The sequence below is a fragment of the Myotis yumanensis genome, unplaced genomic scaffold (assembly GCF_028538775.1).
Source record: "Myotis yumanensis isolate MYYU_CA2020_CCGP unplaced genomic scaffold, mMyoYum1.0.hap1 SCAF_14, whole genome shotgun sequence".
NCBI classification, from domain to species: Eukaryota; Metazoa; Chordata; class Mammalia; order Chiroptera; family Vespertilionidae; genus Myotis; species Myotis yumanensis.
In genome coordinates this window covers 52,117,052-52,135,404 of record NW_027223765.1, presented here as the reverse complement: position 1 = coordinate 52,135,404, position 18,353 = coordinate 52,117,052, and the positions used below count along the sequence as shown (strand labels likewise).

Sequence of the window (18,353 nt, the reverse complement as noted above, 5' to 3'; positions counted from 1 at the left end):
AGTCCGCTTCCAGCAGTTTTGTCAAGATGCAAACTTTTTATCATGATGCCTCTTTTCCTTGTTCACTTATTTCTGTGAACTTGGGGGGAGCAGCTGATTGTGTGCAGGAGGCTCCCTGAGACCAGGCTCGTCAGCAGAAGTTCCCCTGCAGGGAAGCCCACCCTGTTTGATTCAGGTTCAAAGTCAAGTTAGACCCTAAGCTGAAACAACTACCATGTCTGTTAGAGGAGTACTGGAGCTCTCTACTCGCTGGCCTTTTCCCTGTTGTCTCCTCCGATTTGCAATTGCACTTGGGTCCAGCTCTTATCTATGACCCTGGAGTAGTGACTTGAACTGAAACCCGAGCTGGAGAACTAACCTGTAAGGCAGGGACTAGTGATAGAACCTGGAACCTAACTCAGGGTTGTGATGATGAAGTTACCTAATGCATGTGGCGTGGTTGCCTTAAGTTATAAAGAAATAGAGGGTGATGGTTAGGAATCTAGAGTTTGGGGTTAGATTCTCAGGGCCACTGGCACTTCTCATGCCCATCCTCAAATTATTTAATATCTCAGTGTTTCAGTGTCCTTATTGGTACAATAAAAATGTTCCTGGGAACTACCCTCTAGGGGTCTAAAGGTGAGTTAATGCATTGGTGAGCTCTCAGAGCTGTCTGGCACACAGTAAGCCCTCCATAAGTTGGCTGCTGCTATTAAATTGCTATTACCACCATCATCTGAGAGTCTTTAAGCAGGCTTGCTCTGACAAGATCTGAGGGTCTCCTTTAGTACTATAACATTTATTAGTAGATTCAGACGATGGAGACTGTTCAGTATCCCTGTACCGAGATGCGAAACGGACGACTGCAGGGCTGGAGGAGAGAAAGTGAAGCAGAAACCATCTGATTTAGGGGAGTCAGATAAGAAACTGTTAAAGTGATTGATTGTCCACTTCAGCACACAGACGAGGGCCCTTTAAGTGGAGAAAGGATTTGCCACATGATACGATCTGCTTTCTCTCTCCCACCCAGATGCTTCAGTCTGAAGCGATTGAAACAGACATGCTGTGTCCCATGGCCCAGTAATTGCCAGGCTTCCTCTCTAACTGGCTTTGGCACTGAAGAAAGGCAACAGGACAGTTCAAAGCCTTTTTCTTTCTTTTTTTTTCTTTTCTATTCATTTCTATACAAGATGGCACACAGTCAGATTATTCCATTCATGCAAATGCTAGCTGTATACCTTGTCTAACTACAGCTGGATTTTAGTGGCCTCGTCTTCAAACAGTGACAAGATGGCCTATATAGGACAAACTCCCTTAAAAAAATGAGACTAAGATAACCCAGCTTTACCCTCCTTGATTCTGCATCTCAGATACAATTTCTTTTCAGCCTGTCACTGGCAGAAAGCCTGACCACTGTGCTTTGGCTTTCTCAAGGATTTGGGGCTCACTTCACAAGTGTGATTTTGGATTCTCTTCCCAGATTTGGAAATACATGTCCATGTAAGGAGGCCAGATCGCAGCCTCTGGGGGCAGCCTGGGTGAGCTGTGTTTTGGTTTGCAGGCTTCCTCTTCCATTGAAAGACGTGAACTTTGGAAATACAGATTTACATGTTCCAGTTCCAGCAGAAAGAGAGGTTGGAAAGAGAGCAGCTCTGGTCTGTGGAGAATTTTCAAAATGTCCGCGTGCACAGATGTGTCTGTGTGTACATGTTCCTGTGAAATGTGTATGTATGTATGTATGTATGTACTCCTGGGAATGTACTTGGAGGCTTCATCAGAGTTCAGAGAAGCTGAGATCGTAACTAGATGAGAGTCTCCAAGCCCAGTACCCTCGTTATCGCACAGACGAGGCATCAGAATCATGCCCCTGTGTCCACGCCGCTGTGAACTTCACACGTGTGTGTCTCCGGCTCTGGGTCCCAGCGTGTTGCCCTCTGGCAAGGGCAGAGCAGCAGTTTGCAGACCACTGTGTCACAGGCCTGTGACAACATCCAAGAGGGGATGCTCTTTCCTCCTCAGATCCTCCCTGTCTTAGTCCACAAGGAACACGGTCCCTGGTGGTCACAGTCACCTCTGTCTGCACCGTGCATCTGCCCGAGTCACTATTCCTTTCTGTTAGTCTTGATTTCTGAGTTAGATTGGCAGCTCCTGGAACACATGAGACACTCCCTGAGTGTTATTTCTAAACCATGGATGTGATAGGTAGTATTTGTGACCTCATGGACTTCGCTCCCTCTAAGAACTTGCTTTAAAATTTTTCATCTAATATTCAGAATTTCCATGGTAACTGAGCACTGTTTTCTGATTGCCCTTGTTAGTACATGATGTGAAACTACTAATTTAAACAACACAAGTGATTGTTTTTTGTGTGTTGTTACAGGTATCTCAATAACAACGAGTTGACAGCCATACCATCCCTCGGTGCTGCTTCCTCGAACATCGTGTCTCTCTTCCTGTAAGTGGTGCCTTGGGGCCTGGCTGGGTGTAAGGCTGTGGTGTTACCTAGCTGACATTCGGTGGTGGGAAACTGTACTTGATGGTAAAGAACAGCTTTTCTTCTGGTAGCCCTAATGATTATGACAGATGCCTTGCTTGCTGTTTTGGGATTTGTAAGAATTAAAACCTGAGTTTTACCTCATTTCTAATTTGGGGAGAAATTAGTTTCTTTAATGCCCAGAGGTACATGGAATTAAACTTTTTGGTCCTAGAGGTGAAGCCACTGTTGGGTGAGTACACTGGTTAGAGGAAGCTGTGAGTCACATACTGCGAGCTCACCTTGGTGCAGTGAACTTGGGAACGTGGTTCAGCTCACTTTTATGGCTTTAGAAAAGAAAGTACCCAGGCCCTGAAATCAACATGAAAGTAAGGAATTCGCTGTTGTCAGGTGTGGGACAGCGGCAGCCTGCTGATTATCGTAGACAGCACACTGGGGATGAACTGGTACAAAGGGCCCTGAATGAGGAGGAACGGAAGGAGGCCCCGGGGCTGCTGTTGGAGCGGCTGAGACCTCTGCCCCCCTTCAGCCAGAGGGCGGGGCTGGTTTTGAACACACCCAGAAATCTTTCCGGAGAACCCCACGTGACCCAACAACTGTCTCGACCAGATCTCGGGCAGGTTCAGCAGAGCACCTCGCTCTGCAGGATGTGTTTCCTGTTTCCCGCCAGCCCTGCATATTTTTATTTGATTTTGATTTTGCTGGTGTTGTAATTCGTTTGCTCACCTGTATGCGTCTTGACACCGCGGCTTGGCAGACTGAGCACAGGGACTTGGCAGGAAGGCACCATCGGGGGATGCGGGTGTAGCGAGCACATCTCCGGCTTCTGCTGGCAGCAGGCCCTGTGTTCAGGAGGTGCCCCAGCCTTGCGAAACACCGCCTTGGGCTTCACTCTTTCAAGACCCTGGGTGTGGAACAGGGTTAGAGTTTTGACCCAGCTCTGTGTCCTGGACAACGTCATCTCTTTGAACCTCATTTACAGAATGTGTCCTTGATCTGTTTTACACACCGGGCACATGAGGCCAAGCCAGAGGGGAGTGGAATGTCCGTGAAACTCCTGGCTTTGTGCACAACACATAGTAGGTTTGACAGATGGCGGCTGCTGCTTCTCGCTGGTGGCTAGTTGTCACATGGCCCCATGTCTGGCCGGAGCTCACCTTTGGGCCACAGGATGTGTGGGCCAGTCCTGTCCCAGGGAAGGCCGGAATGAAGGCTGTGGCCCTTTGCCCCTGACAAAGGTCCGACTCTTCTTTTTGTCCCCTTTAGCCTGAGTGCCCAGTGTCTGGAAGGCATTCAGTTGCTGCTGAAGTTAAATAAGTTTCTCCTCTCTGTGGCTCTCCTGTTCATAGAGCAGAGCAGTGGAAGATGCTGCTTAAAGTGTGAGCATCATTCTATGTAGTAAAAGGTCACCAGTTTGATTCGGTCAGGGCACGTGCCGGGGTTGTGGGCATGATCCCCAGTAGGGGGTGTGCAGGAGGCAGCCAGTTAATGTTTCTCACATCAGTGTTTCCCTCTCTCTCCCTGTCCCTCTCTCTCTTAAAAAAAATGAAGTATGGTTTCTGGATCAACAGTGTCATCAGTGCCAAGCTCCTTAGAAATTCAGAGTCTCAGGCCTCATCCCAGCCCTACTGGGTCAGAAGCCACTTTGACAAGGTCCCTTGGTCATTGCCCACTCATTCAAGGTCAGAAGCACTGTCTCCACTCCGCTTGCTCCTGGCTTGGTGGGAAGCCAGGGCCACAGAGAACACCTTTGTGTTACCAACAGGAAACTGAGGCTCCCTGAGTTCCTGAAAGTTGCAAAACTGAGTGGTGGAACTGAGACTGCCCTCAAATGCCTGTTCTGCCCCCATGCACTGGTTGCAGGAGTGTGGCGGCAGGTGACTCTGAACCACCTCAGGCCAGAGATGGGCAGGACCTCCCCACCCCCATCCGGGCCTGTGTATCACGCCTTGCTCTGCTGACTAAAAATATATTTCTGTTTCTTGGCCCAAGTGCCAGGAGCAGTGGGGCTGGTTGGCCTTGTTCCTGCTATTCCATTAGACGGCGTTAAAATATGTAAAGCGGGGGTGGGGTGGGGGTGGGGCGGGGGGGGGCGGCGGCAGCGTGAGGAGTCCCTCTGGTTTTGATTGAGTTTGGAAAATGCAGGTTGCATTGGCAGCCACCTCTCTGGCCCGAAGCTGGTGTCCATCGGACTGGGCCAGTGATTTATGTGAAACTGTGGAATTGGAGGGTCTCTACCTGCTTTTCTCTGAGGGTCTTGTGTCCCCTGTTCTTGGACCGGGTGCCTGGATGTTGTCCTGCCAAGTTAGGTTAGCTGCATGGCGCCTGGGTAGCAGGATCATCCATAGTTTTGCTGTCATCCTGTATTTCCCAAGTGCGCCCAGCGGAGGACGGCCCTTGGTGGGTGTTACTTTCCCCACTGACGCGGGAAGGCAAAGTGCCGGGCATCTCTAGCCACGTGGTGACTCCAACCGTAGGCTTCGAAGACCATGTTTTACTGACGTGTCTGGGTTTTCAGAACCGTAGAAGCAAAAGGTGTCACGTGTTCAACAGTCTTTTTGTCTGCACTTCTGTGCCTCTGCAGCTGGGGCCCAGGGGCAGTCAAAGGGCGACTTGGAGAGGATTCAGCACCATCCCATGTGGGCAGCCCCTGATACGTCTGAAAATGTGTGGGTCAGTGAGCTCAGTCAGTGTTCACACTGACAGTCCTTAATCTCCAGATTCTCATTCCTGTCTCCTCTCCCCTGGGGCCAGGCAGAAGGTGAGAATAGTAATAACCACGTGCAAAGGGACTCGATGGTCGAGGCCGTCACAGTCAGAGGGACCAGGACAACTTGTTAGGACAGGTGTACCGCTGACCCTTGAACCCCCAGTGTAAACTGCAGGTCCACTTATTTGTAGATTCTTTTCAGAGAGCAGTCAGCCCTCCATACCTGTGGGTTTTCCATCTATGGGTTCTCCAACTGCAGATCAAAGACAATATTTTCGGTCTGCTGTTGGGGATCTGAGAATGTGGAGGGCTGACTCAGCATTGATTTCTGCGTTTTATATCAGAGACTTGAGCATCTTTGGATTTTGGTATCTGTGGGGAGTCCTGGAACCAATTCTCTGTGGACACCTAGGGGTGACTGTAGCTGTACAGAGATTTTCAACTGCGTGGTGGCGGCGTTTGGTGTTCCCTAACCCCTGCGTTGTTCAAGGCTTGACAGGCAGGTGCATTAGGGAGAAGGGTGGGCTGGGCACATATCCAGCTCTGTTTCCGATGATGTGACCTGGGACAAATAACTTTAGTCTCTTTGCTGAATGAAGGCTGCAACACAGTTTTCAAATTTCTTCTGTGACTTGGAAACAAGAGTCGGGCAATAATGTCACAAAAGAAATACTAGGGAGCTTGCTGACTTGTAGCCACCTTCGCTGCTTCCTGGCGTTCAGCTCAGACACCTTTGCCTGTGGGAGGCAGCTCTTCACTCTGTGCTCAGTTTCCTGCCCTGAGTCTGAGTGCCCTCTCCCTGCTCCCGGCACCAGGGTCCCTTCGCTGGGTCAGAGTTGGGAGGGCCTCATGGGAATAGGGTGTGTTTTGCCTCTGGCTTTACTCTCAGGGCTTCAAGTCAGTTTTTCACTATCTGGGGGAACTGGAGTCATTCAATAAAATTTCAGTTGGTTACTATGTTCTGATTAAAGGAATCTAACGCAGTTGAAGTGTTTGTCACAGAGCAGATTTATTTCCTGTGTTCTGAGGACAATCCGAAGCCATTTGTCCTTAATGACAGAAAAGCACTGAACTCAAGGACAGCTTTTCATATGATTGGGTTGGAGTAGGGAGATAGTTTTCAGAAAAAGCAACAGACTTTTGTTAAGCGGGGCAGAATCTGCCATTCGATTTTCATTTGAGAGTTGTTTTTTAATTTGAAGCCCAGGAAACTCAAGTTACGATTCCCAAGGCAACAGGCGTTTTGTGTGATGCAGGAGCGGCATTTCCGGGGAAGGAAGATGCCGCTTTCCCTGCGGCGTTGCTGCGCTGTGGTGTGGAGCAGGTTGGTCACAGAGGAGGTGGTTTTCAGTCCTGGGAGTCGGAAGCTGCGAAGACGGGACCTCAGTCTGCACGCAGCAGCTTGGTTGCCGCGTGGCGCTGGAGCGTTTCCCATGCGGCGCCTGGCCGCGTCCATGAACTTCCAGGTGCTGGTGCGTTTCAGGCCTGTCTTCACCGTGGCCTGTTCACTGTCTCCCTTTGGCCCAGACCAACTAGGGGTCTAGGCAGAGTCTCTTTGCACACAAATACTTGTAACTTTGCAATAGTCCTACTAAAATTCCGTAGGTTTATATTGTATGTGAAAGCACATCAAAATACCTCTTCTAATCTTGGGGGGGAAAATTGAAAACCATTTTTTATTGAGATAAAACATAACATAAAACACCATTTTAAATATTTTAAAGTGCATAGTTCAACGACTTTTAGTACATTCTCCAGGTTGTGCAATCATCACCGCTATCTAATTCCAGAATGTTGTCATCACCCTAAAACCAAGCCTATGCTCTGTGAGCAATCACTTTCCTGCCCCCTCCCCTCCAGTCCCCTGGAAACCACTAACCGGAAACTATTTTTTTTTAAAGGGAAGTATTTTTCTCTTGTGTTAGCAAGTAGACCTGGAAGACTTAGAATATACATAATTTAAATAAAAGTATCAGCAGTAGATTTGACCACACAGTAATATGTTTTCTTGTGACCTCTTAGCTGAAGAAAAACTGACTAAATTAAAGTGATGGAATATCTAACATCCCGTTATTGTAACTTCTGGAGAGTAGAACCTAGAAGGAATGAAACCTGGTGTCCTGTCTGTGACCCCACTCGGAGCTGCGGGTGGAGTTGACTGGGCCTGAGGCCGTGAAGGATGGAGGCTCTTCCTGGCTCTGCTGGGAAGTAAAATCAATAACAACCCTCAACTCCCTGTGGGCCTCACAAGACTCTGAAAAAGCGGGGCCAAATCAGTCTTCTTTACAGCTCATTAATACGAAGATCGATTCACATCAAAGCGTAATTAAAGAGCGGGCACTGAGGACCTGCCGCCGCTGCTCACTGGCCCTCCCTCCGGAGCCCGAGAGCAAGTGGGGGGGGGGGCGGGGGGGGGGGGGGCGAGAATCAAATGCCCCGAAAGTTACGGTTGGCTCCGGACCCTGCTGAGGCCTTTGGTAATCAGGAGTAAGCACAGGTGGAATTACACAGAGCAATAAAGAGTTGCAGGGCATCCCTGAAACTGTGAGTGTGTGTCATGCGTGCGTGTGTTTGAGTGGGGGGGTGGGGGCATAGGGCAGATGCAGTCTCCCATAGGAGCTAGGGTGAGGCCTCTTGTCTGTCTCTTCACTAAGTTCCCCTTACAACTTGCTCTGTGTTACCTCCCCTGGAGGAAAGTCATCATTTGCAGACAAAATAGAGAATTGAAATGTTTTTTACACACAATGTTTATTCCCAGAAGTAGGAAATAATGCGTCTAAAAATGTTGAGTGTGATCTTGGATGGTGAAGCACTTTGCAAATGGATACATAGCTGCACCCATGGGGACTGTAGGTGTGTGTACCCGGTGAGATGGACAGAGCAGTTCTCCCCCGGGGGACAGGGGCCAATTTGCTGGACCAGCCACTAATCATCAGTGCAATTGTGGACAGAGTCATCTTGGTGGTAGACAAGGTGGAAATGGGCAGCCTGGACCCCATTCTGCTTCAGAGGCGTCTTCAGCTCAGAACCCAGCTTAGCCTGTTGGTGAAGGGGCCTGTGTCTGAGTGGCTCTCAAAGTGAACCCTCGCTGGGCCCTCGGCGCCTCATCGTCTCTGCGACATTTCACACACGCTCATCAAGAGCGTTGCGCTAACAGTGACTGACACATTCGGGAAGAAATTGAACAAAGTTGGGTTTCAGAAGCCCAAGTCACGTTCACTCGAATGCCCTTGTTCCTTGAGCACCTGAACCCCGTCAGGCCCCCAGACACTGACGGACAGCGTGGCCGTGTGAGCTGTCCGTGAATGGGCTGCGGCTGCTCTCCTGGTCTTCACTGATGTGCTCACTTTTGCCTTGTTTGCCCAGATTTTTGTTGGTTTGAGCAGATTCTTTCCTCTGGATAAAACATGATACCCATTCCTTGGGAGACTGTGGCTTCTTCGTCACCTGTGTGGTTCTCACACTGGGCCACCCATCAAAAGCAACTGGAAGGCTTGCTGGGACACAGATGGCTGGGCCCAGCCCCAGTTTCAAAACTGGGATGCAACTTGAGAATTTCCTTTGCCCACAAGTTCCCAGGCGATGCTGCTGCTGCTGATCTGGGCACCCCCTCTCACCTTGAGAACCAGTGCCTGGGCTCATCCAGGGCTGGGGCTGGGGCCAAGGCTCATGTGTCAAGTTCTTACCAAGCCAGTGAGTGTTGGGGGACAGTAAATTATGTAGCCAAATTTACAACGTCACTGGTGTGGCAATAGGCAGTAGTTTGGGCCGGTGGGGCTCACAGGGTGGGCGGTGGGCAGTGTGTGTGTGAAGGAACAGATATGGCTATGGCTATGGGTGTGAGGCCCAGGGTTGTTATAAATTTGTCTCTGCTTAACGTGCTCTTTATTGGTGATCATGAAATCTCCCCCACAGTCCCTTACCATTTCTTACGGAGGAGGGAGCCTTGGGAGCAGCCTCCGGCAGGAGGCCTGCTGTTACCTGGGGGTATTGGTGACTCTCCCTTACCTTCCTCCTGCTGATTGGTCCCTTATCAGACAGATCTTTGTCTCGCCTACGACTTGAATGGCCCACTCTATTCCAGGTGGGAGTTCAGAGGAGTGGCCGAAAGGTGCGCAGCTCTCCCGTCTTGTGCCAGGTTAAAACTTTAGGGCCACACGTGCCCCAACCCTCACTAAATTATTTAAGACACCGCCCCCCACTCCCACTCTCCCCCCCCCCCCCCCCCCCCCCACACACACACACCACACTAGAGAAAGAGAGGAGTAGGCAGGCCTTGGTAGACAGGCACTAGAGCAGTGTTTCTCAACCTTGGCTGCACATTAGAATCACCTGGGAATCTTTTTAAAATCCTGATTTCTGGGCCTCATCCTCCGGAAATTCTGTTTCTTTGTTATGGGGTGAGGCCACAACATTAGTAACAAAGAAACAGAATTTTCGGAGGATGAGGCCCAGAAGTCAGGGTTTTAAAAAGATTCCCGGTGATTCTAATGTGCAGCCAAGGTTGAGAACCACAGCACTAGAGAAAGAGGAGCAGGCGGGCCTTGGTAAGACAGGCACGGGCGGGGAGTGGTGTCCGAGGGGCACCTCACCGTGTCCTGGGGAATGAGGTGGAGGCTCCCAGCTGCAGTGCCTTTCAGCTGAAACTCCTTCCCTGACCTCCTTTCTCTGCCTGCATGGCCGCACGCTGGGTGCTGGAGGGCTCCTGCACGGGTGCTGAGGGCACACGCTGCTTCACCCTCAGCACAGCACCCACCCTTCACCCGGTCTCTCCCTTGTCAGGGAGCAGCACCCCTGGCTGCTAGCACTGCAGCCTCACCAAATGCTGGGCACCAACATGCGCCTCAAAGTAGAACATGGGACACAGTTTACAAAGCGAGCGGCTCTCTCCCAGGCACTTCGCAGGGTTCAGGGTGCAGCTGCCTCTGCCAAGTCGGGTGAGGCGCTCACTCCCGCCGCTGCCCTGCGCGGGCCAAGGTACACAGTCCTGACTTGTCATTTCCTCCCCTTTTCTTCCCCTGTCTCCTTCTTGGAGAGTGGGGGTGGTGAGTCGGCCAGAGGAGCAGCACATCTGCAAGTCATTGCTGCGAAAGTGAGGCGCACACCAGCTGAGGGCCCGGCCGAGGGGGAGGGCCGGGGAAGCGGAGGTCGGCGTGGAGGTCACGGCCGCTTTTGGGAACTTGTAGTTTAGGTTCTGTTGTTGAGAGTTGGTTTTTGTCGTGTGTTTGGTTCCCCCACCTAATTTTTTTGGTGACCATGTAAACTTTAAATAGAACCCAAACCCAGTGGGACTAGGACGCTGGCGAACCCCGCATGGTCTGGGAGGGCGGTGCCTCCGTGAGCAGGATGGGGGCAGGCAGAGCTGCTCAGTGCACAGTCCCTGTGAAAGGGGCTGGCCCTGCCCCGTCAGCAGCCTCCTTCCCACTGGGACCACTTCCTCCCTCCCCGCCTACTTCCTGCAGGTGGCTTCTCTAATCCCTGTACCTCTGGGGAAGCCTTGTGAGCGTGTGCACCTAATCCGAAAATGGCTGGCTTGACTTTGACCTGCACGGCGACCTTGTAAGAAGGCAGGGCCTGTTATGTCTGCTCACACCTGGGAGCCATTTTCAGCTTTTATAGCCCAAGTAGAAGAAATGTGTTTGCGTTTAGGCTGGGCCTTCCTCTTGTCGTTGTTGGCCATCGGAGGGAGTATTAGATTCACCCCGCTTGTTCAAAGGCAAGGGTTTTCAAAGATAGAATAGTCTACTCTGTGTAGTAAGTCAAGTCCTAGAAAATTGCCCCTTTTTTGTAGTTCAAAAAGGGTCAAAACATTGGCAGTCTCATATGGTTCTGTCTTTTACTCTGAAAAATTGCGGTGGTCAGCTTGTGTGATAGGTACACTGACGTGACAGGCATTGGTCCACGTGCCTTCCCGGGCCTCAGTGATCACCTCTGCAATCCCAGGAGACACAGGTCTGTCGTTGAACACCTTTTACACATGAGGCACCTGAGGCACAGAGAGGGCAAGAAACTTGATGGAGGTCACACAGGAAGTGGCAGAGCTGAGTCTTGATCTCATTTCTCTGTATTCTTGGACGCATATGGTCTGGGAGCCTCGGAGGGTCTTGTCATTTCAAGTGATGAATACCAAATTGTGCTGTGGGGGCGGGAGCCCTGAGCAGGGCTGAGAGGCCTAAAGGCAGCACGTGTCTCTTAAAGTTGTGGGCAGCTCTGCAGGGTTGGCCTCACGTGAACCTACTGTGGGCGGCCTCGGTAGGGTTTCCATGAGCTGATGCAGAGTGGCAGGAGGTGCTTCTGGAGCCCCTGAGCCCTGAGCTGAGGGTTGACCGGCTGCTCCCCTCGCTCCTAATCACACCCACTAAGTTTTTCTGAGCTGGTTGTGACTGCCCGTCTCTTCTGGGCACAGTGAGGAAGATTGTCTTGCTGCAATCTCTGCAGAGCCCAGATGGGTCGATGGTGCCCTCAGCTTTTCACATGGCTACGTGCCCTTAGAGACCTCGCTTCAAGGGCAGTTTCTACACGTTGCCTCACTTCCTGATGCCACCCAAAGAGCTGGGGTGAAGGTGCCAACTTGTGGGGTCTTTTTTCTTCCCAACTTCTTCAACCAGTAGGGTGGCAGGGGTGTGGGACACTCTGCTCCCACTGTCTCCGCTCACCTGGCTCCTTGGAGAGGCTCTGGGGCTAAGGAATGTTCTATGATTGGCAAGCTGCTGTGAAATTAGTTTGTAAGGAACAAGTGGCTGTAGGAAAAAGGTAAGTACAGAGGAGTCTCTTCACCTTACTCATTTCTACATCATTGGCTGTATGAGGAGGGGGCGGTTCTGCAGACTGGCTAAGAGAAGGTTCTGGGTCTGGAGTTGGGCTCTGCCTTCATCGCCTTTGCTGAACTCTTTTATTTGCCGGTAACAGCAGACTGTGAGGATTCACTAAACACTGTGCGTCCTCACTACAGTTCTGTTGCCTAGTGAATGTGCTCCAAGTGCTAGACACTTTTTTAATCACTGATGACTCTCCTCCCAGCACCTTCTGGGGTGGCGGGCTGGCCCTGCTGTGGCTGCTGTGTCCTGAGGGGTGTGGTGTCTCCACATGGAAGCAAGAGGCTATTGACATCCCCTGGACATGGCCCTTCCCTGCAGACACCCATGTGGCTGGTGTGTGAGCCAGTGGAAGTTGCTAGGTAAGCCCGTGTGTGTGTGCACAACTCATGTTGTGGGAGCTTTGCCCAGAGCAGTGGGGTTCATTTCTCCCCTCTTTTCTTGTCACCTCTACCTGGGGTAGGTGCAGCAGCAGGAAAACACTGAGCAAGTATTAAGTAGTGGCTCTCATCCTCGGCTGCATTGTAGAGTGACCTGGGGTTTTAAAAAAACCTAGATGCCCAGGCAAATTCCATGCCAATTAGACCAACTCAGAGGGCAGGGGGCCTTTTGCAGGAGGAGCACTGGGCACAGGTCATTTCAGTGTGCAGCCAGCAGCTGTAATGAGCCACAGTTGGGTGATTGCAGGTGAGAAGTATCGTCCTCCAGTTCTTCCCTCTCCTTTCATACCTGTCACTCAGTGACCTGGCTCACCCCTCCTTTTCTCTCCACTGGAGGGAAGTCAACACGGAAGCCGGCCTTCCCGGCCCTGATGGTCTGAGGGCCGCTTTAGAGGTGGTAGTTGCCTCTGTCACCACTGATTTAATTGGAAGACCCCATGAAGTTAGCCACTTAAAATGCTAGGACATCTGTAATATCAGCAATTAAAAATATATATATTTAAAAATTTTTTTTAAATCCCAAGGAGTATTATAAAGAAATACAAGGAAACTGCTTTTGCCTTTGTGGTGTTTGGTTTGATGGGACACGGCCACCTCATTGGGTGATCACAGACGTGACTGTGGGTTTGCTGTCCAATCCGGGTCTTTTCTTCCCCCTGAAAGTCAGGCCCAGCTCCTTCCACGCACAGTCTCCTGGGAACCAGAGAAGTCCCATCACAGTGAAACGACACAGTGAAACAACAGGCAAAACTAACTTCAGGCTCTTTAAAAAGCTTTAAAAAAAAAAATTTTGAAAGTGAGATTTAGCTCTTTGAAAAAAAAGAGAGAGTATATGTAAATATATGCTGTGGAAAGTGCAAGTCCCCTCTAATCCCACACAAAAGTTGCATTGTGATTTAACAAAAGACTAGTGCTAACATTGATTTAGGTAATATTGTGAGGTTTATGTTTGGAATTGGACCTTAGATGAGTCACAAAGAGTAACATTTTGGAAATGAATAAAAAAAAAAATGCCTTTGAATGTTTTAGAATGTGACGTGACATTTTCTCGAAATTAAGTGTGTTCTTTTTATAAGTGGAAAGAACAGTGCTTATCAGCGTACAAGCTGATGTTCTGCCTGGCAGCTGTTGCTTGGTTCTGGGCATCAGTGAGGCCTGGCCCTGGACGGCCCCTGCCCCCGCCCTTGCCGACAGCAGGTGATAAACCCTTTCACCACTCGGGGCTCCTTGTGGGTCAGGCTGGCCGTCCCCTCCGTCATCCTCTAGTGTGTGTTAACAGGAGCCCTGATTTGGTGATTCTCCAGCAATTCCGAGGTTCTGAGTAAGGGTCTAATGCCTGTCTTCACTTCCCCTGGTCCCTGAAATAAAGCTCTAGCTCCTGAGAAGTCCAGTCTGTTGTCCAGGGAAACAGATCCAGGAAACAGGCTGCTGTACATTGGGCATCAGTGGGTCCATTTCCCAGATGAGGTCACGGCTTGCTCTCCTGCCTCGTGGCCTCTTGGGTCACCACTGGGAAGGCGGGGAGCCTGCCTACCTCTCACGTGGCCGCTCCCTTGTGGGATTTTCAGCAGAGAATCTTGCTCCATCCTTTGCCCATGTCAAGCTGGCTGTTGGTGTGTGTAGAGGTGACTCACCGTTCTCCGCTCAGGACATCGACCCACAAGTGCATCCTACTTGATCCCAGAATGTGGGTGGCTCTGCAGGGAGGAGGTGGTGCCGGGAGTGGGAGGAACCCCTGCTCCCCAGTGCGCGTGGCCTCCCCTCTCAGCACAGCAGTGTCCAGAGAGGAGCCAGGTCCGCCTCTCAGCTTCCGCCTGACACACACCCAGCATAGGACTTGCTCCATCGCCTCTCCTATCGCTTCTGTCTCAGCTGAAAGGAAAGGGCTGATGCCCTTCGGCCACACTTAACCAGGGTCAAGAATACCCAGGGCCGCTGCCCCTCCTGTAGACTGGGGGGCCGGGTGTTCCTTGTAACAAATTGTCCATCTCCGGCTGAGAACGGCTGTTGTGGGGGACCCACTGGCTGTGATCCCTGGGTTCCTGGTAGAGGCTTAGATGCTGTGAGTTCTGTCTTGTGGGCCCGCTGCCCTGTGTGCACCAGAGTTGAGACGTTGGCTTAGATGACATAGGAGTTAGCATCCTGGCAGCTCTTGTTCCTGACAGCCTGGGGCAGGCACCCCCTCACTAAAGGGTCCTCATGGCCTCCGCTCTGAAGGCGCCCAGGCTGGGCCCTGCTCTTCCTCCCGTGTCTCCCGGGGAACTCTGATGTCATCCCTCCACGTCCAGCCCCCAGGGAAGTCCTGCCTCGCCTGGCCCCCAGCCAGTGCTTGGTGAGGAGGGGAGTGGAGGACCCCTCGGTGGCTTCCCCGCACCTGTGGAGGAAGTCTCGGCCCTTTCAGAGCTGGCTGTTCCTTTTCCTCTTGGCTTCTCTCATCTCCTGCTTGAACTTTACAGCAAACGCCCCGAATGAAAGCCCACGCCGACTGTCTCGATCCCAGTGCTGCTGCCTTGGTGTGGTTGGCTGTCCTCGTCACCTGCTTCCCCCACAGCATTGTCCCCATCTGTGCACGTGCCCATCACATCTGTCTTTCCCTGTCTCCTTGACTCGAGTGTGTGTTTTGGGGCATTGGGGGTGGGGTGAGGGGAACGAGCTCACTGCAGTCAAGTTTGCTTTTTCTTACAGCAGCTGCACATGACAGACATCCCATACATGTTTGAATGAATAAATAAATTCACTAAATGAATGGGTCCATCCAAGATACGTGATGGTGGAGTACAGGGCAGGTATTGGATAGTTTTAGACATTTATTGTCAAGGTGAGTGGACAGACTTGGGACAAGTAATAGCAGAAATCGTCTGTTGGGGGCTCCTAGAGGGCATGGCTCTTCAGACAAGAGACGGGACTTGGTTTTCTTGATTTGTTGAAAAGTTGGGCAGGTGTTTATAGGAGAGAAAGCAGTAGAAACTGCCCCATGTGGCTTAGGGGGAGGAGTGTAGGCCCTGGGGCCCCATTATCCAGGTTTGAATCCTGTCCTGCTGCTTCCTCCTAGCTGCTTTCTAAGCCCTTCCCTTGGCGGAAGTGGGGAGTCGGGGGGGGAGGGGGGGCGGTCCTCTGCTCGCCTGTGAGGGGCCAGCAGGTGGTTTGCAGAAGTATTGATTGAAATACTTCACTTTGAAGTGAAGATGAGTAGTCATTGCAGCTCCCTCACTGTGCCCAGCCTGTTCTGACTACTTCTCAAATGTGGTCAGATGAGCAACCTTCTTCGTTACAGGACATGTCAGAGCCTTTAATAATCGGTGAAGCGTGGTGTCCCCACATAAAGTGAGCCTCCTGGAGCTCTTGTTCTGTGCAATGTTAACAGTTACTTCGTGAAAAGGGGGCCTGTGGTCATGTAAGCTTAGCAAGTGCAGAACCGAGCAGGAGGAAAGGTACTTTATTGAGTCCTTATCACTTTCTTTGGCTGACCTGCTTTGGCATCCACACGGCCCACAGGGAGGATTTAAGTCTCTGTTGCAGAACCTTCCCATGGAACTCTGCCCATGGCTAGTGTTCCAGGGACGGCGCTTTGGGAACCTCGTGCCCAGCAGTGCAAGCTGACCTGTGTCTGACCGCCTATGCTTGGATGCCCCACGAGCCCTCCTGCTGGCCAGGTGCTGCTGGTGCAGGGTGCAGGGCACAGAACAGCATGGCGACTCCTGACACACCTGGCAGGGCCACGCCCGTCTAATAAGCTTTATCTGCAACCCCTTTCTCACTTCCTGAAGGTGGGAAGTAATTAACAAGGCCTGCACACCCCTTGATGGAGAGCCCAGCAGTGTTTGGTGCTTGGCCCCAGCACTGAGTCACACTGGGGTGGGGGTGGGGGTGAGGCCAGGGAGGGGTCTGCATGTTTGAAGGGAAAGCTGGAAACCAAATGAAGCAGCAGGTTGGCTGAGTCCACGTGAATCCCACCAGGTCCTTTATCTGAGTCCACTGTGATTTCTTTGTTGTTTTAATTAAACTTTTCATTTTGAGGTAACTATAGATTCACATGCAATTATAAAAAATAATGCAGAGACCCCCGTACACTCTTTTTAAAAAATATATATATTTTATTGATTTTTTACAGAGAGGAAGGGAGAGAGATAGAGAGTTAGAAACATCGACCAGCTGCCACCTGCACTTCTCCCACTGGGGATGTGCCCGCAACCCAGGTACATGCCCTTGACCGGAATCGAACCCGGGACCTCTCAGTCCGCAGGCCGACGCTCTATCCACTGAGCCAAACCGGTTTCGGCACCCCGTACACTCTTAACCCAGCTTTCCACAAGGGCAGCATCTTTGCAGAACTTTTCATAACCAGGATATTGACGTTGATACACTCAAGATGCAGACCATCCCCCCCGCCGCCCCCCCTACAGAGCCCTCCTGCAGCCTTTTCCTAGCCACACCCACTTCCCCTGCCTGCTCCTTGGCAATCTCTAACATGCTCTCCACTTATTCTTCTTTTAAAGAATGTTATATAAATGGAGTCATACAGCATGTAGCCTTTTGGGACTGGTTGGAGGGTTGGCTTTGGGATTGTGGTATGTATAGACCACATTTGGTTTAATCATTTGCCTGTTGACATCTGGGGTGTTTCCAGATTTTGGCTGTTAGGAATAACGCTGCTGTGAGCGATCATGTATGTGTTTTTGTGTGAACGTAAGTTTCCAGTTCTCTAGGATAAGTGCCCTAGAGTACCGTTGCTGCATTGTATGGCAGTTGTGTGTTTAGTTTTTTAAGAAACGGCCACACATTTCCACGTGCTGCCCAGCCTCAGGTTCCCACTGGCACCGGGGGCGTCCTGGGCGCGCTGGCGTGGTCGGGGTTTTGCTCTGGGCCTCCCGGGAGATGTGCAGTGATGCTGCTGTGGTTTAGTTGGCTTTTCCTAGTGGCTGGTGACGCGGAACATCTTTTTATGCACTTACTTGCCATTTGCATATTCTTTTTTTTTTTTCCCAAGACTTGCATTTTTTTCCCGCTCCTCTCCTCCATATTCTTTTTGATGAAATGTCTGTGTATGTCTTTTGCCCATTTCCTAATTGGATTGTTCAGATTTGTACGTTTTGAGAGTTCTTTCTTTGTGTATTCTAGATCCTGTTCTGTGCTGGGCATGTCATTTGAAAGTGTGTCTTCCCTCGTCGGCCGCTGCTTTTATCTTACAGCATCTCCCACAGAGGAGGTGCTTTGAATTCGTGAAGCCTGTCAGGTCTGAGACCTGGGCCTCGCTGTAGAGCCCCTGAGGTTCTCCTTCGTTTTTTCTGAAAGTCTGTAGTTTACATTTTATGCTTAGACCCATGATGATGTGTTTTTTAAAATCCAAAACCGAGAGAGAAAAATGGAAGCCTGTGGTTTTGAGAAACAGAGCAAGTGTTGGATCCTTAGGAACCCAGAAAGGACAAGATGCGGGGAGGGCGTGGCGCTGGTGTGGGCTGGGTGCTGGAGATGGGCCACTTGGATGTGCCAGCAGGTCCTACCCTCTTCAGGACGGATAAGAAGGACCCATTAAAGGGCCAGCTGCTTAATCCCAACCATACACGTCCTCAGCTCCCAAAGTGCAGCCCGAGCGTGTGCTGCAGGCTTGGGAAGTTGCGTGGTTAAGAGATATCCTAAATCATGTGATCAGGAGATCAGAAGTCTTCCAGATGGGGAGGAAGCAGGCCCGGTTTTATTTTTAAAGGCGCATCAGTGGCATCTCTCCCCAGAGGGGGAGGCTCTTGTCTGGGAGACTGCAGCCAAGTGCGAGCAGCTTTGTCCTCTGCTGGCATCAGAGCTGCCGGGAAACTGGCCTGGGAGGTGCAGGGAGTGTGCCAGTGCCTCCCCCCCCCGGGAATATCAGGGGCACCTGCACCCGCTTCTCGTCTCTGTCTTCATAGCCAGTGGCCATCGGA

At 51.2% G+C, this 18,353-nt stretch overlaps 1 protein-coding gene across 1 annotated transcript in view; it reads left to right on the top strand.

The window, feature by feature from the left end:
* Positions 1–18,353, top strand: part of LRIG1 (leucine rich repeats and immunoglobulin like domains 1) — a 105,010-nt gene that overhangs the window by 41,083 nt on the left and 45,574 nt on the right. The window contains exon 3 of the mRNA XM_070390968.1: positions 2,360–2,434. Coding sequence (XP_070247069.1) covers positions 2,360–2,434 — 75 coding nt within the window. The remainder of the gene's footprint in view (positions 1–2,359; positions 2,435–18,353) is intronic.